Source organism: Electrophorus electricus, chromosome 6 (assembly GCF_041902795.1).
Source record: "Electrophorus electricus isolate QZ-2024a chromosome 6, ASM4190279v1, whole genome shotgun sequence".
In the NCBI taxonomy this organism is placed as follows: Eukaryota; Metazoa; Chordata; class Actinopteri; order Gymnotiformes; family Gymnotidae; genus Electrophorus; species Electrophorus electricus.
Genome location: NC_137502.1, coordinates 29652608 through 29675390, shown reverse-complemented (window position 1 = coordinate 29675390; position 22783 = coordinate 29652608). Strand labels below are relative to the sequence as shown.

General features: G+C 43.9%; 1 protein-coding gene and 1 long non-coding RNA gene across 27 annotated transcripts in view; both read right to left on the bottom strand.

Moving 5' to 3' along the window:
- Positions 1 to 22783, bottom strand: part of pleca (plectin a) — a 94424-nt gene that overhangs the window by 45745 nt on the left and 25896 nt on the right. For 4 of the 26 annotated variants that reach the window (XM_081716323.1, XM_081716329.1, XM_081716331.1 and 1 more), the window contains exon 1: positions 3669 to 4038. The exons of 17 other annotated variants lie outside the window; for them this stretch is intronic. In XM_081716323.1, coding sequence (XP_081572449.1) covers positions 3669 to 3780 — 112 coding nt within the window. In that variant the 5' untranslated portion in view covers positions 3781 to 4038. Of the gene's footprint in view, positions 1 to 3668; positions 4039 to 6173; positions 6362 to 11096; positions 11122 to 22783 lie in introns of those variants that run through there. 5 more of the 26 variants (XM_081716335.1, XM_081716339.1, XM_081716340.1 and 2 more) reach the window with 3 other exon arrangements.
- On the bottom strand, positions 17142 to 18681 carry LOC118241267 (uncharacterized). The gene is made up of 2 exons (XR_004775949.2): positions 17539 to 18681; positions 17142 to 17448 (listed from the first exon to the last, which is right to left on the bottom strand). It is a non-coding gene; the product is annotated as an uncharacterized LOC118241267 (long non-coding RNA).

The window sequence follows — 22783 nt, the reverse complement described above, 5'->3', positions numbered from 1 at the left end:
GGATAACTTGATGAAGTTAACTTAAGAAAACTATATTTTCACTTTAAGCTCAAACCTACGGCTAAAACTAGAGCAAATCAATACATAATTAATTAATTTTGCATACGGTATTCGTGTGAAATGAAACAAAAGAAGAAAAGAAAAATGCTTTTGGAGTCACTGATTAATATGCATATTTGGAACTAACCAGGACCCCGTTTCGAAAAATCGGAGTGCCAAGATCATCTTAAATGAGAAAATGTTTTCGGCGTTAATGCTCGTTCAAGATTATTTTTTGATCGTTTTTTTCCGATGCTTTCGGAAACCCAACTCAGTACACTTGTGTTATTCTTAGTTTACCTTTAGAAAACTATTACGTTAGGGAACTTTCTTCATTATTTGTTTAGGAAGGCAAACAAATCAGCCAGCACAGAGCTTCGCTAGCCGGTAATGACGTCAGATCTGACCGCGTGAGGATGTGATATGGATTTACATTCTCAAATATGAGCATCAAACCTTGCTGTATTATTACATTATTTCAACCTTCTCCATCTGATAGGCTATGGTATCCTATTGGCCATATTATTCTGTTGTACATATTTTATTCAGGCCTCTATATTATCTGAAAGGAAACAATCCACACAACTGGCAGGAGCTTTAAGAAAATTAATGAAAGAAAAATGTATTTGTCCCACAGTACACAAAGTTGTAACCAATACTGCAAAAGCATTCTAAATCGTGTTGAGAGAACTGAAATCAACATCGTGAGTCACCCGCACCGCATGGCAACATGGTATTGTGGAAATCTACAAAATCAGAGGAACTGACTCACCCACATCTGGACCGTAGGATCTCATTAAGAACTTCTGAACGGAAAAGTTACCAGCCTGAAAGAACCCAGTGCTGGCTCTTATTGAGGCCACTAAAAAGACCCTCATTACGGGGCCACATTCACAAATCAAACTTTGTTCGCCCTCTTACGATAACGCAAATGACAACCAATTTGGGGTTATAAAGGCACCTGAATAGTAGCTAATGGCATGACAGAGCTGCAGTCAGCAAGTCTGCTGGGAAGACCTGCCATTCTAAGAAGACCTGCCATTCTAAGAAGCGTGAAAGGTTCAGCAGTCTGGTAGAAGATATTACAGATGATCCAGGTGTCATGTGATGACCTTGAGCTTGTGGCTATGAAAGTTTTTTCCTGCAAATAAGAGCGGCAAATGCTGAACATATTCACAAATGCAGAAAGTGGAGTTGCCCAACCTGCGTGTTATTACCTTAAGAGTTTATTGGAAATCTTCCTGTAGAAAGGCCTTACAGGCTTTGTGCCAGGTGCTATGATGACCTGAAGATAAAGTAGATAAAACACTAACAAAGAAGGTACTGTGAAAAGGGAGAGTCCCTTCCCTGGCCGTCACTCGCACAAATAAAATCTTAAATACAGAAACATGTAACAAAGATACAGCAGAATACAGACTCTGCCCTTAGACACCTGCGATATAATACAGGATGTTCAAGCTTGTTGCCATGACACCCACTTAGCCTACACAGGCAGATCAGTCACATCCTCTCTGTATGCCAAAGCCAATCTAAACATGAAGCAATTATTTGTTATTTTTTTAAACAAAGAGTTTTGCCCTTTTTGGTAGCACAGCCCTGCATTAGCTTAGCAAACAGAACACTCCTGCATAGCCTCAGCAGCCTGGTTTTGTGGAATGATGTTTGCCCAGAAATTGCTGGCACACATTTCAAATAACTGACATGCCTCCCAGTGCAAAGAAGCACAGCTTTCTGGGGTATCTGCACATGTGTACATGTGCTATGGCGGTAGCCAGGATACACACACCCTGTGCACACGGCCGAGCTCCTGTGCCCTAAGGAGGAAAAGAACAGTCATTATTTAATCTGGTCCTCAATCCCCCGCAAGAACTGTCTAGTGAGCGTCTACTGACAGGTGGACGATGAAGTGCAAGAATGGCGGGTGGTCAGTGTTGCTTCACCTGGGACAAAGGTAACAAAGGTTCTCAACACTTCACTTTCATCATCATCCTTATCGTCCCTTTTTTTGGTGCCATTAAACCAGCAGTCACCTTCATTGCAGTGCCCCGATAATCAAATGATACCTGCACACCAGTTGCAAACAATTAAGTAAACGTGACAAAAATGTACATGAATTGTTGACCTTCTGGTACACTGCATGAACACAAGGACACTGGCACCCATCCAATAGGACGCACTCCCAACGTGTGCGTAACAATGGCACTGTGACTGTGTGGCATCATTCATTACACATTCATCCAGTGATCAAACAAGATATTCAGGTTTATTTTAGTGGGTAGGGGAGCAGGTGACAATGCAAAACTGGTAAGGTGGCGGAGCCTAAACACAAGTTCGTGTTTCTACTGTGTCCGGCCTCCTGCCCAACCATCGCTCATTATATTCCAGTCAAACAAGTTGAGAACCCACGCCCTTTTACTAAGCCTCACCTCCACATGGTTCCACAGACAAAGGGCAAGACAATAGTAAATAATGCTGAAAATGTCTGGTGTAATTATGCTGGTTGCCACGCTAGCACGCAGGATGCACGGTTAAAACTGTAATGGTTAAATTACATGCATTAGTGTTTTAATAAGTTCCGATCAACCGTTGTTGCACAGAATGGGCTAAGTACTCTGTGGAAAGAGAACAAGCACAAGGTTCACAAAACCCCTTTTAATGTGAACACTGAACATTATATGAAATTCATACATGTGATTGTGACACTTCTAATTCCTGTGACTGGTAAAAATGATGATTGATAAGAACCTTTATGTTCATGTTTAACATACTTGAAAGGAATATAAATTAGGGAGAAATTATAAGAACCTGTATCAAACATTTGAGAGACTGCTTTGAAAATCAGGACTATAAGGTGCCATGGACTTTAAAACTTGTTTAGCAAGCAAAATTCGATTAAAAAAAAGTCGACATGCCAGACAAAAATGCTGCTCCACATATACTTACTAAACTATTTAATTAGGACCATCAAACTACCTGCATGTCTGAGACACACCTGTTGACCCCTGCCATTCGACACCTCTGCGTAGGGTGTGGGCTAGTGCAGAAAAAGACTCGGGCCCTCACACACCAAAATACGATAATAGCACTGTCAACACAGCAGAGAGGCTCGAGTTCAAATATTTATAAGTCTTCCTTCAACCTGCATGCCACTGTAAATCTTTAAAAACAGGTGGCTCTTCCGTGCATCTTTAACTATTAACATTCTTCACATTCCACAGTGTCATTTCCATCTTAAAAAGAATGCTGAAAGCAGAATTTAAACTTTCACAACAAATGATTTGCTAGCAGATAGCATACCGGCTATACATCATGTCTTCCCAGAGCAACACATTAACTCTGTACTCTGTAGAAGCTAAGCTGGCCACAGCGCCTCCTACTTCATCATATTACATCAAGCATTTATAGGGTTAACCGCAGCGTTTTAACACAGCAAGAAAAAAAGGGGGCGCGCGTGAGAGAGGGGTGGTGAGGTATCGCATCTGCGTCACACACGCACAGCACAAGAAACACTGAGCAGCAAAGAGTCCCAGCACTTAGATGGCACACTGCAAACACCCGTAGCCCCTGTTCCCTCAGCCTTTGCAAAACAATGTCGCCGCCAGGTAAGTTTAACCTCGCTGTTGTCTTACCTTCACAGTTCTGCCTCTTCCGTTGCCTCCATCTCCACACGACTATCAGCGTGACTATGTGGCCCAAAACCACGAGGGTCGGGAACACGTTTCCATGGGGGCTTACCGGCATCGGGCCCAGAGAGGAGTGTGCCCGTAAGCACTGTGCAGAGCCGCAGAGAGAGGCTCGGGGTGAAAGGTGACTGACCCTGCAGGGACGAGAGGGTGGGAGGGGGCGAGAGGGGTGTGGTGCAGTCCCCGGACTTTAAAAGACCCAGGCGAGCTAACTCCCTCTTGACTACAAGAACAGCAGAACAGAACAGCCCCTCCTTTTCTCGCTCTCTCTCTCTCGGTCTCTCTCTTTCACTCTCTATCTGTGACTCAGTTTTCTGGCAAAACAGTTTCCTCCCCTCCCTCTCTCCCTCCCTCCCTCGCCCTTCACAACCACTCTCTTCTTCCTGTCCGAAAGCCAAGCTCCTGCATTTGATCCTCTTTTTGTCTCTCCTTGTAACGCTCTGCTTTCCCTTTTTGTTCTTCCTGCATTCTCTCTTTCTTTGTCTGGAGACTTTATCACGCCTGCCACCGGCTCCGCTGGGTCTGTCCAGTGCGGCTTTCTCTCTCCATCACGGCTCTCGCAGACTAGGGGCTCTGGTTCAAGTTAATAATACATGAGAGCTTTTTTTTTTTTTTTTGGTCAGGACTCACCCACATGTTCATACAAACATACACGTGCAGCACACACACAGGCCTGTTTCTCGCCTTTCACTCCGCTATCAGTCTGAAAGTACAGTACGGTGCAGCACGTCAAACTATTTTTCTTTTCCTAGCAAACGAAGGCGATTCAATCCCCCCACCCCCAGCCCCACACACCCGTACAGTGACTATGCATCTGCAGACCAACCAGACTCATTTTGCTCAGCTGGAGTTCTGCCCATGGTCTCTCCCATTCAGTCACCACAGAGCTACAGCTCTGGCAGTTAACCATTTCCTCATGGCCGAACCCAAACACTTTCCAGAAGCCTCAAAGAACCAGGCACCGTTTTATCAACAACCAGTAAAAGAACCAAGGTGTGCTGGCCAAAGGGCCAACCAGACATTCGTCATTCATCTTGACAGTCACTGTAGTGAGGGAGAAAATACTTAAATAAAAGTCCTCTAAGGGCATAAATTCCTCTGTTGGGAGGAGGGGGTGGAACACAAAGTTACTGCCATTGTTTTACAATGTCACACTGCAGTTTTTAGCAATGAAATATTTTCAAAGCACTGTGTGTTGCCGGCAAACCTAGGCAAGTTGTGAGAAAACGTGAAGTGCACTGTAGTGTTATGGAGTCTGCTCGGTCCCCATCTGTCCTTGGTATTATCGCCACTTGCTTGTCATCGTGTAAACAAGCCCTGCCACAGTCATAAAACAAACACACACGCACACATATGCAGAAAGAGACACAAGCCTAATAGAAGGTCAAGTCTTTTCTCAGCATAGCGGACACAGACCACCCCAGTTCTGTGTCTGCTTTACCTTGCCTGGCTCTAGCCTGTAAGCGAACATCACATGCACAGACACTACTAGGCACACCGGGGGTTCGAAACCTGACGCCACTTTTGCCCGGTCACACCACCCAGCCACGCCGACCAGGGGAGGGGCGACAGCACCGTGGCGCTCCGGGACGAGCGAAGGTCGCTGTAAATAGGGCGACACGCCACGGCAGAGTCGTGCTCGCCGTGGGACGGGACCACACCAGGGCTTAAAAGTGGAAAGGAATCCAGGGTGGCTATGCGGGCACGCAGCCGACATGTGTCCCCAAGCCCTGTTTCACGGAAACACGCACGCCAAGAGACCTACCAGGAAGGATCTTCATTCCGGAGCTACTGAACAGTTAAAGTGAAAGATCATGAAGGAGGAAGGAGAAAGAGAAAAGACTGACAACAACACACAGGCCCAAAGAGAAAAAGAATGGCCCAGAGACAGACAGGCCGCTGCCTCTTATATGCTCCGGCCTGGTTTTTCCAGGCTCCACGTGCCTGGACTCTCCCTTGTGTCTGAGCTGCAGGCTGTACTTGACTCAGAGCTCCCAACTGGAAGCTGGTGATGGACAGAACCAAAATGGTGCCCTCTAGAGGCCCTGTTAGCTCTCTTTCCCTCACCCGTGACGGGTGAGGTTCAGTTTCATGTTCCGTGATTTGCATGAGAAGGCAGAGACGTGTGGCATGAACTGTAATGGTGAACTGTAACGGAATTTACTTAGAAACTTAAATCAGCTGATGATATAGTGTCATTCTCTTACACTCAGTTACACTCAGGCTTATACTCATCAAACATCTACATGCAACCTTATCACAAGCAAAAGATAAAATTAACATAAAGGGCTTGCTGTGTTTGCCATACCAGTGCCTTAAACTACACTATATACTATACAAAAAAACAAATTAGAAGGTACCAAGACACATCCCTCTTCTGGACACCCAAAGCTCTGCCCAAGTCTGCACGCAAAAACCAGCAGGTCTGAGAAAACGCCCCTCGCCACCTACCGTTGCGAAGCGGTCGGCAGCAGCAACAGCAGAGGCTCATGGCGACGGCGCCTGGCCGGCCTTGCGGTTCCTCTCAGATGCAAAAACCCTGACGCCCACCGAGAGCCCGGCACATCTGACCCCGAGACACAATGCGCTGATCAAAACCAGAGGGGCGTACGGCAGGCGAGGCTTCAAGGAAAAAGAAAAAGAAAAAAAAAAAGGAAAATGCTGGAAGGAAATTGGGAGGGTGTGTGTGTGTGTGTGTGTGTGTGTTGGGGGGTGGGAATTATGGTCTACAAAGTTTTACTCAGTTCACATGGTTTTCCATTGTGGAAACTGCATCCCTTATGCCTGGTGTGGTGATTATCCCTTGAGTGGAGAGGGTGAGGGGGAGGTTCAGGACAAGCGCCGTCATACACGTCACTGTGCAAACGACAGTAACGGAGTAGAAATTTCCTTCAAAAGTAGAGAAAAAATGACTACGGAGGGACTACAGAACAAAAACCAGCGAACAAAGATCCCATTGTGCCTGGAGGTTCGAAAGCTGGAGCCGTGGGCAGTAAGGAACGCGGATCAGGACAGAATCAGAGCCCTCAATTACAGGGTCGGGAATGCTGCAGTGCTGAGTCTTGGGGGGCCTGTGAAATATTTTAAGATTTTACAGTGTTTGGTTGGGGCCTGGGAATTTCACTGGAAGCTGAGCATTTCCCCAAGCAGCGTTTCCACGGCACTTAACTCAAATCCAACAGATGCGGAAGTCACAGTCACGCCCCAAATTGCTCTCGGTCAACTTCTCATATGCAACCTGGATACAGTGACAATAACAGCATCCATGGTATATTTGTGAGTCTATATATATTTTTACAGTCAGTATATATATATAAAATCTCTGTGCCTTTATTTTTACACTGTATGAGATAAAATATGCATGTTAGTTCCTGTGCTCAGCCAATCAAACTACATGGCCTCATACCAAACAAGCAACAAAGAATACTGTAACTTCCAAAGCCGCCTTTTCTCGGTCAGATTCAAGTGTATTAATGGAGAGTGAACTCCTTGTCTACCAGTATGAGGTAAGATTTAGACCTTGCATGAATGCTCCTTTCAAACATAGATATCAAATGATGCCTACCTTGACCCTGCTGGATCAAATCCTCCATGAAGAATCTACCATCATCAACCTCCATCACAGCTAGTTCTACAGCTAGGTTTACCCTGCAAACCACTATAACTCAAACACGCTGAGGAGAGAGCCGTCACGTTTCGGCTTTCAGGCGGCTAGTCTTCATTTCCTATGGTCCTGGCTGAAGCCAGGAGTGAGAAATATTGGCAGGATTAAGGGTGGCAACGTCTCAGTGTGATCATGGAGACTAAGGGAGTGAGTTGATTTCTGCCCCTTCGAGAGAGAAAGTGGGAGAGAGAGAGGAAAAGCTAAATGTAGGATAATTGGACTCAGATTTCCCTCTTCTCCTTTGCCATTTATCAGCCTGGGAATGGAAACTTCTGGAGTGTTACATGAATCAACTGCCGCTCGGCCTGCCCACATCACTCAGTCACTGTGACCACACAGATTGAGGGGGAAAAGGGAAGTCACCTCAGTCTTTTTATCCTGTGGTCCACTGATGGGACTTTTTATTGAGATCTATGACCAGCAGGTGGCAACGTAAAGACAAATAAAGGCGAAATATTTTGTAATATATATTGGGGCTGTTTGGACAAAATGAGAAAGCATAACCTTCTCTCACAGACAGACAGACAGACGTCCTTTCAGTAAGCAGAGAGGAACTGGGCAGACTCTAACACTGCAGTACACTCCACTCCAACACTGCAGTGCGCTCCATGTTTCCTCAGAGCTTGCCCAAGTTTGAAGGCATTTTACATCAAGTTATTCAAGAGTGACAAGCAGTTTTCATTATTTGTTTATTACAGTGCTCCCAATTGGCTGATTGTTGTGAAATTTCATCACATAGTAGAGGACCTCTAGTCTGTCAAATCTTTGCTGTCAGCTGACTGGCCAGGGGCAGCCATATTTCTTTATCTATTGAATCACTCTTCCATGGATGACAAATTGCTGAGAAACAGCTACTTACATACTGTGGTGTCCCCTACTGAGACATGTGCACCAAACTCCAGCTACCTCAAAGTCAAGTAACGTATGCACATATCAAATGTGGTGTTAAATGTACAGAATCGTTGCTCTAGATTTGTCTTTACGTCCTTATTGCCAGCTTTGTGCTCAAGTACTGTACAACAGTACTGAATCCATGAAATATCTTTCGTCATGTTCAGCCTGAAGGACTTTAAACCTGACAAAAAAGCTATTCAGACAAATCAGTCTGGGTTAATGAATACCCAATTGGATATAACCAGATACATATGTGAAACCAATTGTAAGATAGCTAAAAACACCCAAGTGGGTGAAATTTCATGGTGTGGTCCTTCTCCCTCGAGCCCAGATCTGTGGAAGTCTCCATCTCCACCGAGAGACGGAAGATCTGCATGCTCCTCTGAACCTCATGGCAGGCTTCTCACCATCGACTCTGGCTTTTTATAAGTAATGATGCTGGTCCACTAGTACCTCTGTTTCCATCAGCTCTAAGCTTAGAAACATAAGACGCTGGGCCTTGGACATGGTCTGAACATGACCTGTCCCGTGAACTACATACATATTTAGTGCATGTCTGCATATCCTCAGTCAGTGGCAATGCCTAGAGGTAAAGGTCTCCCAAAGAGTCCAAGAGTCCCCTATTCTGTGGAGGTTATCACATATGGATGCGAGATGTTCTCAGTGCCCAGTCAAGAGGACTAAGTCAATAGCATGATCATAAATAAAGAAATAAAGACCATAACAAAACCAAGACGACTCACTGGGGAGTTCTGATGATACAGATACTGTTACACCCCCCCAAAAAAAAGATTGAAAGAAGGCGACTTTTGCAGATATCAGTTCCAGTAAGCTTAGCGGCATGAATATGTGATGCACTGTATGCCATGGTTCTCTGTAAGGCACACGTCAGATACAGTTTTCAGAACATGGTATACACTGGAGACTAGACCAGCACTGACTCTGGCAGGCTATTTCAAGTTAAGACCCCACCCAAACATCTGTTTTTTTTAATCTAATTAAAAACAGAAGTTCATGGCACATGATCCTCTATGGCTTCAGCACTGGAGACTTGATGACTGGCTAAAAAGGAGACTACAGGCCAATGTGAACATGTCAAATGTGCTAAATTTGTTTAACAAACATTCCCGTAGCACCTAAAACAGAACCTCTCGACTACAGCTCAGGCAGGACGCAGAAGCTGGGGAGCGATTTTTTTTTTCTTCCATTTATTAAGTGGTTATTTCAGAGAGCATTTAGTGCTGAAAGCTTAAGACATTATGCTCACAACATCCAATTCAGCATAGCCAGGAGACGTGTGCAGTTCCAGGAGCTCGGCACACTGACAGGCTATCTGGAAAAATTGGACCATGACGCCATGCTAAAAACAGAACCTTCAGGGGGTCTTTATTTCAAATCTATGTTTACAACTTGGATACACATGGTAAACTGCTGAAAACACAGATGTGACAAATGAAGGAAATGTCACTGGTGGTTGATGTAAATGGTATCACGTACCCAAGTGACTGTTGAGCAGTACATGTCAGTGTCTGCAGCCACAGTATTCTTGTGTACAACGCAACAAAATGTAAATACCATGTAAAACCAGCACAGACACCCACAATGACTATGTGAATATTTATATAACAAATTATTTTAAATGATGCATATTTGTGCATTTGAATAATGCATACATAATTCATACAAAAAATCAACGCAAATACTAAACTGACCAGACTTTTTTCTGCTTCAAAACAACCATTTATTAGGCTTCCATGAATGCATAAGTTTTGATTTATTCTGATCAAATTTTTTCTGATCTAAACATTCTGCTGAGAGTGTGAAAGTAGAGAGAGAGCATAAAAAGAGAGAGAGAGAGAATTTCTGGCAGCACATTACTCATCTAATCTGTTCTACTTTGATCTTCTTTGAGAGCTCTGAGAAGAACAGGTGGTGCCGGAGGGGGAAGAGCAGACACAGATGTACTCTGCCATTCAAACACACTTGGCACAATTACTACAACTACACAGTGATTACAGACATCAGAATACAATTAACTGACAAGATATCAACCAATCAAAACAGGACACGCCCACAGTCCCTGATACCAGATGCTAGATGCCATTGGAAATGCCTGTGCTTAAACATATAATGAGCCAACCGGCACATCTTCTCTACCCAGTAACTGAGGTGTACGTCTTTAAAGGTGAATTAGGGACTTCCCCTTTTGGGCTTTCCCCCAGGATACCCAGACAAAACAAACAACAAATACTGGTCAGTCAAAGACAGCCATGGGGTAGACTGCAGTGGGAGGCAGTCATGAAGGCAGGGAGGAGATCACAAAGCAGGCCAGTATCTGTACCATGACTTTCAAGAGTGAGACACCAGACAGCATTGATTAAACCAGAAAGAGCCTTTTGAAGCACAGATGCCGCAAGCCAACCAGGCATAAAACGGCTGCATGTTCGGATGGTTGATGACATGTCTGCTGTCGAGCATAACTGCAAGGAAGAAGGCCCACGATGCCTGAGAACAAGAGCAGCCACGGCTGTTTTTACAAGTGAAGATGTTTTCATAACACAGAGAAATGCTGGGAACAGCAGTGATAACATTCAGACGTCTATGTTAAGGTCGTTATGTCTCGCATGGGTTTCTAGAGCTGTTGCTATTGTCTCCACCCTATTTCGCCATCGTTTCACTCAAGACCCTTCAACATCAGCTCAGCTCTGAACTGTGCCTGATGACTAAACTGGAGTTTACGGACATTGAGAGGGCACTTGCCCACGAATGAACACACACACACACACACACAGACACACAGACACACACACACACACCTGGGCTCATGGAAACTCCAGTCTTTTCCCTCTGCGCCTGAGGAGATGCAGACAATCCCCACCACTGTTTCTAAGCCCAGTGGCACTCGTGTCTAAACCTCAACATGTGCTCCTCCAATGGCCAGAGTGGAAAGAAACGTGGGGTAATAAACATGAAGGAACCTGGCAAGAGATGGCAGAAATGTGTGTATACTGTGCATAAAGTCATTTAATGGGTGTAGAGGGAGCAGAGTGCCGGGAAGCCTAAGAGTTTATGTTTCATTTCAGCCTTGGGATGACATTGTAGAACCTCGGGGGGGTTAGCCTGCATTCCAGAGGGGCCTCCAATCAGCTTCACCTCAGTACTATAACCACAGATTTAAGGGGACAGCCAGCCTTTGGTGCACTTTCCTCTGGGATTGTAGGGTACGTGCTCCTCAAATTAGCTTTACACACCTAGACACAGATACAGCTCCATGCCACAGATCTCTCTCAAGACATTTTGATTTAAAATAAAGCACACACAATTTAACTCAAAACAATGTGTTTAATTTATGAGTATTATTACTGACAGCAGAGGTCGGTGGGTAGTGCTAAGGAAGAGGGAGCCGATTGTAAAAGGAAGACATACTGCCACCTTGTGCTTACCCTGGCACAGAGAACCCGGACACACCCCAAAGCTTGAGGTACTCTGTCCTCAAAACTGAAATCTTTAAATTTCTTCCTCATGCACCAAGCTCTAAATCTTCTCACTGCTCAGTAAAACAGTCAATGCTATTTCAATGCTATAAATCCCAAATCGGCCTTTCACAAGACGGGCAATTAATGCCAGGTTCACAAATGTTTTGCAACTGCATGACAAGTGAGAGAAGAGAGCTCGAATAATTTTTCCCTCCTCTACTCTTGACTATTCAACACCAGCATCATGAACTATGCCTCATCAGACAACTGTCTACAAGGAGGCCCATATGACTGTTTGTTTGTCTGTTTGTTTGCTTTTGAGTTATTAAAATCTTGGTGGGGAATTGCAATCTGTGCGACTGGCTTCCCAATCCAAACAATGTACTTCATAACACACCACATCCTACTTTAAATACATGAACTGACTCCAATGCTGCATGGAAGCTAACTGCTAAATGCTAGGGGCCAGTACTACAGTGCAGATGCAACATGAGGGCCCACATGTATCTTCAGGACCTGCTGTGGCATGCTGTTAGAACAGTACACTCTAAGTCATCCCAGCTGTATGGAGAACTACAGCCTGTGAAAAATCACCCTCTCTCGGCTAATCAGCTGTGTGGTGAGATGTAAGGCTACCGCCACAGAGCTATCGGTCACTGTTGGCGGGTACAAACTGGCTGTAGACGAAACTTTTTCTTGGAAAATCTTCCCACAGGAGGCGCGAAGTCACATCTGCAAGCCATCGCCTGTCTCCGAATCTGATTTAGAACAGAAGAAAAATGGGTAAACAAAGGAATTGCGCCGAGATCCCTAAAGAAAAGTGGAAAATCAGACACCTCTAATCAGGCAATTCTCCTCAACAATTCTTCTGCGTGGGTGATTATGTGTCAGCTGGCAACAAGTTATTTAAGCCTAAGTGATGCAGCGAGTAGCTTCTCATTTGTTAAACAACCATGTCGAAAGACACATCCTGTGGTCATGGAAAAGATGTTAATCTGTTTCAGAAGGGTCAAATTATTGGCATGCATCAAGCAGAGAAAACATGTAAGGAGATTGCTGAAACTACTAAAATCAGATTAAAAACTGTCCAACGCATTATTAAAAAGTGGAAGGACAGTGAGGAATCATCATCATCATCATCATCATCATCATCATCATCTTCAAGGAAGGAATGTCTTGAATGATCGTGATCAGCGATCACAAACATGTGGTGATATCAAATCTTAGAAAAACAACAGTAGAACTCAGGGATATGTTTAATCATGAAAGTAAAAGCATTTCCATACACACAGTGCGAAGGAAACTCAAGGGATTGGGACTAAACAGCTGTGTAGCCTTAAGAAAACCACTTGTCAGTGAGGCTACCCAGCAAAAACGGCTTCAATTTGCTAGAGAGCATAAAGATTAGACTCTGGAGCAATGGAAGAAGGTCATGTGGTCTGATGAGTCCAGATTTACCCTGTTCCAGAGTGATGGGCCCATAAGGGTAAGAAGAGATGCGGCTGAAGTGATGCACCCATCATGCTTAGTGCCTACCGTACAAGCCTATGGGGGCAGTGTTATGATCTGGGGTTGCTGCAGTTGGTCAGGTCTAGGTTTAGCAATGTTATGTGCCCAAAGAATGAGGTCAGCTTACTACCTGAATATACTGAACAACCAGGTTATTCCATCAATGGATTTTTTCTTCCCTGATGGCATGGGCATATTCCAAGATGGCAATGCCAGGATTTATCGGGCTCAAATTGTGAAAGAGTGGTTCAGGGAGCATGAGACATCATTTTCACACATGGATAGGCCACCACAGTGTCCAGACCTGAACCCCATTGAGAATCTTTGGGATATGATCAATCAATCAATATGGGATATGCTTTGGGACATCATCAATACAAGATCTTGGGGGGAAAATCTATGCAACTCTGGGCAGAAATAAATGTTGTGACATTGCAGAAGCTTGTGGAAATGATGCCACGGCGAATGCGTGCCGTAATCAAAGTTAAAGGCGGTCCAACGAAATGACCTTTTTTTTTTTTTTTTGCCCAGGCAGTGTATAAGGCAGTTCTTTTAAATCTCTGTGAGACGGTGGGATCACCAAGGACTTGATGGTAGACTGTGAGAGCATCACAGTAGTCACAAAGGTAGAGTAGACTCCATAAGAGGTGCACATTCCAAACTGCTGGCAGATAAGGGGTCACTAAATCCAGATTCAATCCATAAGGGGGTCCTGCTCAAGCATTCTTTTGTTGCTTCCATTGGGTAAAATTTATAAGCCATGGTCTTCTTCCAAACCATTAACCAGACTCTTGCCCTCTCACATTTGAGTGGGGAGCATTGGGGAAAGTGTTCAGGCAAATCAGACAAAAGGGACTCTCTCGTGCTCATGTGCGTGCGTGTGTGCATGCGTGCGGGCGCACACACACTTCAGACAATGCCTATGATTAATATGATTGTGATTAATTTCCCAAATTGATGTGGTTCTGTAAATTACTTCATCACATACTTTATCTAATTATTAAGTGCAGAGGTGCCGATTTCACTTCAACAGTTTTACACTCATGACTCACAGTTTCTATTCTATTTTTTAATTTTTTTTTAACAACTTTGATCATGTACTGTGTGCAAGTGTTGCAAGGCCCTGTTTTCATGTCAGTGGCTGGTCTCACTGAGTGATTAATACACACAAAGCACTGCATGATGCGATCAGAGGAGTCATAAAGGAGCCAGAAGCCAGGGGCAGGAAAAGCACCATGGCAACGAAAGAAAAAGGAGAAAAGATGTCTGGTGAGTAATTAGCTGAGTATTTTGTGACCAGCGTGGACACCCGTAGTGACTCAGTCCTCCTCCAGTCCAAGCAGGGCGTGGTTTCTGCTGGCTGGCATGTGACCATAGCTACTGTGCACCACGAGACAGACCAAGTGAGTAACCGGAGGGGTAACCAAAGCAGAGGTCAAGGCAACAAGGTCTGTTATCAGAAGCAACAACAACAAAAAAAGACCTCAATTCTCTCAGATGCTCTTAAAATAAATTAGGATGGAAACTACTAAGAATGTTTCTGTGCACATGCATAGTATGACTAAACTAGCTTCCTATTAGGAAGTGGTCTGTGTCTTTCTTCTTTAAAAAATGTTAATTTAATGTTTATTTTTGGTCTGGCAGTTTTTTTAAAAATAAAAGTTCTCATAAGTGCTGTTCTTTGGCCTTATACCCAATAAGCTAACTTTAGGCTCAGGAAGGAGAGCAACTTGAAAAACAATTTCCCGTGTGACATGGTGCATGAATCACACATACCAGGGCAACTATTAGAGATATGACGAGAAGCACTGATAGGTTCACCACTTGACCTCTAACCTTTGAGCTCAAACAGTGTTTTACAACCTCTCCACATGCACTGCTGCGCTGCCTTTATTTATGATTGGTATTGGCAGAGAGTTAAAGAACAGCTCCGGTAGAGGAGGTAGTACAGGGTGCTCACAACACCAAGGTTCGATTCCCAGTGTGTAAATGTAAACTTGCCTCACCTATAGGTTCTATACCTAGTAAAAAGATGCTTTAGTTAAAATAAAAACTTACCTGTTCTGACAACAAGATGTGTGCATCCATTAACAGAAGATTGCATGTGGAGAGCACAGTCATATACTGTTTGTCACAGGGACACACATCCTGTCACAATGGGCCCTGTCTGGCCCCAAACCAGATGAAGCTGTCAGCTTGTACAACAGATCATGCACTAAACTCCATTATAATGAGTGTTCTGTCTGTTCTCTGGAAAGCTAGTTTATATACTGACACTGTTCACAAAATGCATCCAAAGGGAGGCTTTGTGTTGGGGTTCCCACCCCATCCTTTGCCTGGCCTACAGGAATGTGGCATTCTGTAAAGCCCCTCTCAGTATGGAGAGTTGGAGTTCATCACATTTGGGGAAATAACACCATAACTGATGAGTTCCAACACTCTGGCCAATAGCAACCATGTACATTAAAAGAACTGTGCTTTTTAAGACTGCTATTGGTAGTCACATGCTAAGATACCTAACTGGCAAGTATTCACTCAGAAAGTTTACCAGCCTTAAGTCTTGTGTTTGTGTGTGTGTGTGTGCGCGCACGCAGTCAGCTGGGACACAATTATCATTAATATCGCTGTGACCTCTTCACTAAACATGGCTGTAATGACAGAGAAACATTTGAATTCTTAAGGCCTTCACTTTGGCAGATATTATATTTGTTATAGCTCAGACACTATAAACTCTGGGAGAATGCTATTTTGCATGTGGCTGTGGAAAGTGTTGTGCAAAACTCTCCTTGGTAGCACAAACCGCCTCTGAAACAGCCTCTGGATCTGGCCCAGGTAGCAGACACCACCTCTGCCTCCCTGTCTCATGGGGTCTCCTCCCCGATATCAGATCCCACCACACCGCACCCGTTCTGGCATTTACAGCATTTGTGCCGAGAACTATAACATTTAATAACTGGCAGCGCTGAATGGAACTTAGGACAGAAATGGAAAACAAATGTTTTGCATTAAAGTTTTGCATGAATGTTCAAAGCAGTGTTGAACACAAAGGAGGGTGGTCAACCTTGTGAAATGCTATACTGCACAGATTATGCTGTGTGAATTTAAATTGCTATTTGCTATTTGGTAATGTATCTGAAAATGATGAAAACCAGTAAATGTGATTATCCAAGTATCCAAGTAATTTTGTGGAAAAAGAGTCCTTTTATAAGGACTGCGGTTTTGCTGTCCAAATACCAGCATCTCTGTCGGAGGAAGAGAGCTCTAACGGATCTACAGGCAGAACGGGGTCTTTAGAACTACAACGTGGGGACAACGTCACTTCATTTGCTATGAAGCAAGAAGGGAGGATTTAGAGATTCCTAGACTTCTAACTTATAGCCATTGCCCTAGACGCAAGGGTAATTAGTCATAAAATGTTTTAAGATCCATCTTAAATTTAATCTACAAAAGTGCTGTCATTTTTTGATTTTGCTTTTTTTTTCTAACCAATGAAAGAGAAACCTTTACGCATAAATTGAGGTATCCACAAGGAAGTCTCATCTAGACTTGCAAGTTGATGCAAACAAAATCACTCCAGCGTGATTTGTAGGTTATAATACCCTTGTACTAATTATGTCGCTTGGCTGTCCAAACAGTACAGCATGTGCCAGCCGCTTTTGAACGGTCTGGTGGTTTGTGAAGAGATTTACTGTCCAGTTCCTCTGTTGTTCTGTAATTTCCTCATGCTCAAAACACCTTGTAGAATCATTACTCGCCAAACTGATGCCAAGCCAGTTCAAGAAAAAGTGTTAAAAAAAGCGACAGTGGTGAACAATTAGAAACAATAGCAACAGCACAGCAGTCACGTTCCAAGGAAGCACAAAGGAAACTGATGAATAGATTTGAGGTCACTGAGACCAATTTATTCATACCTGCCAAAAAAAAAACCCTTTGTTTTCTTTGAATTTATATTCTTTTTCTTCCAGTAAAGCAAACAAATATAAAATCCAGTTTACTGATTTTATTGGGCATTGTTCTAAGGCAGCCCAAATGGGAAAGAGTTCACCTTGTGGTCCATAGAGACTTATTCATAATGGCGCATAACGTCAGGGGAGCAAGACAGGTTAAAGCTTCAGTCAGTGTTCTTACTCTCCTCTGGACACCATCAAACCCCCACCCCCGTCACCAAAATACAGCATCTTACCTGAAAAACAGAAGGGACACACACACACACACCATTAGTTGCAGTTACCCAGCACCGTACCCCGTTTACCAGCCGATCATAAAAACGTACTTTAACCGCCATAAAGCTCAGGTTTCCTGACCCTTACAAATGCGGGTAGAGGTGTTAGCATGAGTGCCACAGGAAATGCTGTTAAAGCCATCAGGCAGGGCCTGTTAAATGCGGGGAAGTGTGGTTGAAAACAAAAGAGGACGCACATAAGGAAAGGGCAGAAGGCGCAGCAGGAGAGGTGTGTTTGTGGGACCTGTCGTTAAGGCGTTTAACCCTTGGTTTAACACCGTCATGACATCCCAGACCTCTGCTCCGCTTTCCCCGGCAAGCGGTAACAGCATTAAGAGCAGATCAGGAGTAGCGTCATCTTTGTGGCAGTGCCATCTGCTGGACGCTTAAAACAAGGACTTCTGCACAACGCCATCATGAAAGGAGGAGCTCCAGCCATGCGGTTAAAAGTGAATGGAAGCTTGGAGCCACAGATGTCATTTCATGCTAAACGGTTGCTGCTCACTTTCAAGTAGCTGTTAGCGATAGTAGTGTTTTGGACTGAGTCATTCCTTTAAATCTAGAGCCAAAATGATTACCACTACATGCCGCCAACTTGTCAGTGCTAAAAACATTAAGCCACATCACAGGTCAGCTGGAACCAAGCTTGTTTAAATGATTTCTGACGGGCTACTAAGAACAGCTCTTCTGAGGTGGCTGTCGACAACAAACGCAGCCTTGAATGATATTTTATTCACATTTAGTCTGGTTCAGATTGAAACCATCCCCTCACACCAATGGAGCACTGGGAAGTCATAATATCCCAGCCTCCCTGGGACTAGAGGAAGACGTAGATGAGAAAACAACGCTAGGTCAGGAGTGCCTAGTTCCGCTCCGGGAGATCTACTGCCCAGACTGTGCCAGTGCTACTAAAGCCCTCGATTAACGGGATCAGATGTGTTGCGTTAGGTATGGAACTAAACTCTGGAAATAGATCTCATGCTAGTTTGCCATAATACAGACATAATTACTTCCACATTAACTAAGGGTTCAGAGTCATATTGTGTACAGTAATACAATTGATTACCGAGTGCTCTCAATAGAGCAAGGTTTCACGCTGCAGCTATGTCCGAGTTTTTATATATATATATATATATATATATATATATATATATATATATATATATATATATATACACACATACACACACACACACACACTTGTTCGTGTGTTTTTGGCGGTATCTCATGAAGTACCCAATTAGTTGTGACCATAGGTCTGTAGTATGGTGTACAAAAGGTGTTTCACGCACTCGTTAGCTCGTTTTTTCCCCCTCACTTTTACAAATGAAAAGTTGCCGAAAGAAGAAGAAAGGCCAGACAGATATGGAAACGGCACGCAATGCCCAGTGAATGAAGAGCCCTCATCAAACATCACCATTTACAACTAATATTTGCATTATGTTTTAGAGCAGCTGGTGGTGGCAGCCAGGGATGTAATGCTAGGCTCTGGACTGCCACTTGGTATCACGACTCTTACATAAACCCTTCTACCACCTGCCGCGACAAACATAAACCTTCAAGCATGTGTGCTATTTAGCGGCACGCCGTGGTCATATGAGACGCCAACTAATCATATTTAAAAAAAAAAAAAAGCCTCATCACTCTCGCCTTCAGAAGAGTGAGTTCATTTATGTGTGGTTAATATACTTCGCGAGCCATGTCTCTTAGAGGCCTACTCATGATCACGCTGTGTTTAACCAATGCTTGGGAAGAATGACCTCATTACCCAAGACAGCTTCTGCCTTAAAACCTGCATCACATGGGGTATTTACATAAGGTTAAATGATCATGAGCTCTGCAGGGAGAAACATTTTCAGTAGGAGAGACATGTGTCTCCTCGACGGCGGTGAATGATTGTCTTCCATAACCCTCTTACTCTGAGAGAACTTGATCTGCCTTCAGATGAGCAGGCAAATGTTAACCATGGCTTTGAAATCCTTACTTTACCCCTACTTGGAATTCATATAGTCTGGAGCAGTGGGCACCTTAAGCTACCCTTACTAATCATCTTTGAAAATGACATATGGGATAAACAACACACTCAGCTTTACACTCTCAGAGCTTAGCCAGGTAATATCACTCAACTGCCCTTAAAATACATATCTTGAAAAGGCTGAATGTGAGACTGTGATTCAGCACACAGTAGATAACAAAGCATGACTGATTAGCGCACAGTGAAAACAAGCTGAGGCCGCACTATAAAGAGACGGAGATCTAGAGAGGAGACCCTCTGATGCGTTGCCAAAAAAGCAGCCCTCAATCACAATATTGTAACATTCACTAAACCTCCCACACTGCACTTGTTTAGCATTTTGTTGTGTGTTTAGCCAGTTCCTCTACACATATGGCCCTGACCCCTACAACACGTGCCAACCGCCATCATGATGCATTAAGAGTGCTATACGAGTTGAAGCCCGATTACTGGTCAGCATTAAACAGCCACAGACTACACCCTCTTGCATTAACCTACTGTTATAAAGCACGAGGAGATGCAGAGATGTACTGCTGTGCACTGGATCTAGACTTGGTCATCTTATAATCTTTAGATACGTTTCATCTTGTTTTTGTTGTGGCAGCATCTCCTTCCGGGACTGTGAATGTGCACTGGTAGTGAGAACAGAAAAGTGCACATGGTAGAAGAGGTCTGGTTACGTATAGTTCTTTACTTAAAAGATGCTTCATGGCATTTTAATCTTGTTTTGGACAGGTAATGTCAAGAGGACAGAACATTTCGATTGTCGGCCACCTTTTTTCCTGCAGGGAGTTTTTTATTTTTTTATTTATTTTTACACTTAGCATTCTAGACACTTTGCTGAGTCTGAGCTGACTCAGATAACTGGTCCTTTTCTCCTCCAGAGATGAAAGGGTCTGGGTGGGCCATTTCTAACAATGTCCTCATCAGCACCTTCAAAACAGTGATGTAATGCCTCTGCTTGCACACCACTCCCCTTCTCGTCAGCTCCCCGGTCGCTGCCCGAACACCCGACAGCTGCTCTGGGATCAGGTTTCCCTTCCAGCAACCAAAATCAAGCCACTAAGTGCAACACTGCAAAAGTCTGGCCCTGCCACAGTTGATGAGGCATCAGCTGTTACTAGGGTGATCAGACGGGTTTAGGCGGGACAGTCCGGTTTGTCAGCTCCCTGTCCTCCGTCCTGCAGGACACCTATTTGTCCTCCTTCGGGAGTGGACTGGGAGTTTCTTTTCATTAGCCAACTTTATTTTAGTGAGTCACTGGCTTGCATAGATGTCAAAGTAAATATCTTGTATTTATTGGTTAAACGTGATCTCATAGCTCACATACAAGCTAACCGTTGAAAGTCTGTGCTCCAAATGCTAGGAGGTCCTAATAACTGCTCTTTTGACAGTGTGAAAATGCCAAAAACAAAAATGACCAGTTCTCAGTAATCATTACATCCTCTCCTTTCAAAGAGTAGGAAAGATGAATTTCATGCCTTCTGTATGCCATGCCAGACCTAAATACTGCAATCAAGTGTCAAGTTTCTAAGCCGAACACAAATTTATATTACAGATTTCTTTGTTCTAACTGGTCAGCTAACTGGTCAGGTTATGGTTTTCATGTTGTAGTTTCTCCCCTATATCTTCCTTTTGGGGGTTGTCAAAGTTATCAAGGATCAGATCTTCTGTGATTGCAGAATGGAAAACAGACACTGGTCCGGGATCAGATGTTTATAGCATATAGGTTATCTGACAGTGGTTTGCAATAGGATCTCCCCTAGAAACCAAACACCTGGCACCTGTCATCGGACTCTTTCCCGGCTTTCTGACCGCACTACGTTTATCCATACGTCCAATCGAGTAGCTTTAAACAAGTTGTCAGTTCCTATGTAAAAACTGCAACATGAAACTCCTTCACTTGACTGGCCCTTTTCCTTAATCCAGCAAAACACAGTACACAGTACTATGATTACACAGTAATCAAAATCCACATAGGTGGTAACATACACATGCAAATATGTAACCCTTTATAGCTAGATGTATATCTATTCAGGGTTTGTATAGGGGCTTTTGATGAGTCAGCAAAAAAGCATGCAGCCTACTTAGTGCACTGGGGGGAGATGGAAGCATGTGCATCTTCAGCAACATACAGCATTCTGATGCATTCATACAGCATTCTTTAAAGCCAACAGACAAAAGTTCAGTTTAAATCCAGTGGCACACACTGGTGTAGAGGAGGGGCAGGGACTGCACACACTGCAGGGGGGCCTCGGGCCGAAGGGGCCACACCCCAGAAGGGGATCGTAAATCAATAATAAAAGAAAGGGTGGAGTGGGGCCCTTGAATTTCGTGCTACGCCACAGGATGGTACAATACAATGGTCTGTATTGGACATAGTCTGTGTTCTTTATTGGTCTGGCTAAACAACAATGCAGAACTTGTTCAACCTTTTGCTGACAGACCCATGAGAACAGAAAGTAGTGTTTAACCCTGAAGAAAACATTAAATGCATATTACATATGTAATTTCAAGAGGCCTCTCAGAAACTCAATATCCTTCCTCAGTCATCCTTTCATTTAAGCAAAATAAAACATTACACAAAGCCATAACTCCTAGTCCACACGCATTTTCACTAAGCATCCATCCAACCTGTTCACTAAAATGCCCTTTCTAGGTTGGCAATGGTTTCAGAGAGATTCCTTCGCATGTCTGAGCAATCTCCAGGATACGTTAATTGAAGAAAAGCATTTAGTGGAACCTCTAGTCTCTTAAAAGAAAGGAGGAAGTACAACGGCCCAAAGTTCATCAATGGGGATCAGAGAATCTAGGCCGAGACCTGCTGGGAGCTCTGGATGGACAACTCTAAAAGCAGAAAGCACAGCCAGTTGGCCAGCCACTGGACCAGCATTCATGAGTATGTTAGCCACCATGCTAAAAACAAACAACAAAGAAACAAACTGACAGCTCTCACAGACCTCATCAGGGACAAAATCGCATTATATACAGAGCATTGTTTTTACAACATATGTGGACGAGATTTTAGCACCAATTACTCAGACATGCCAGAGCCATGGGGTGAACCGGGATCTATTACATTCTGTTGTTTAATCTAGACTTTTCACGGACTTGTTACTGCTAATCACATTTGGCACTGAGGAACAAATGGCTAAATGAAGTTAGGTAAGCAACCGAGACCTGCAGAGTATATCAACTAAGTCATCTGGGAATGCTCAATAGGGTGAGAAGCCTTTGTTTACCGGGAAAACGTTTAGCTGAGCTGAGCCACAAATTACTCCA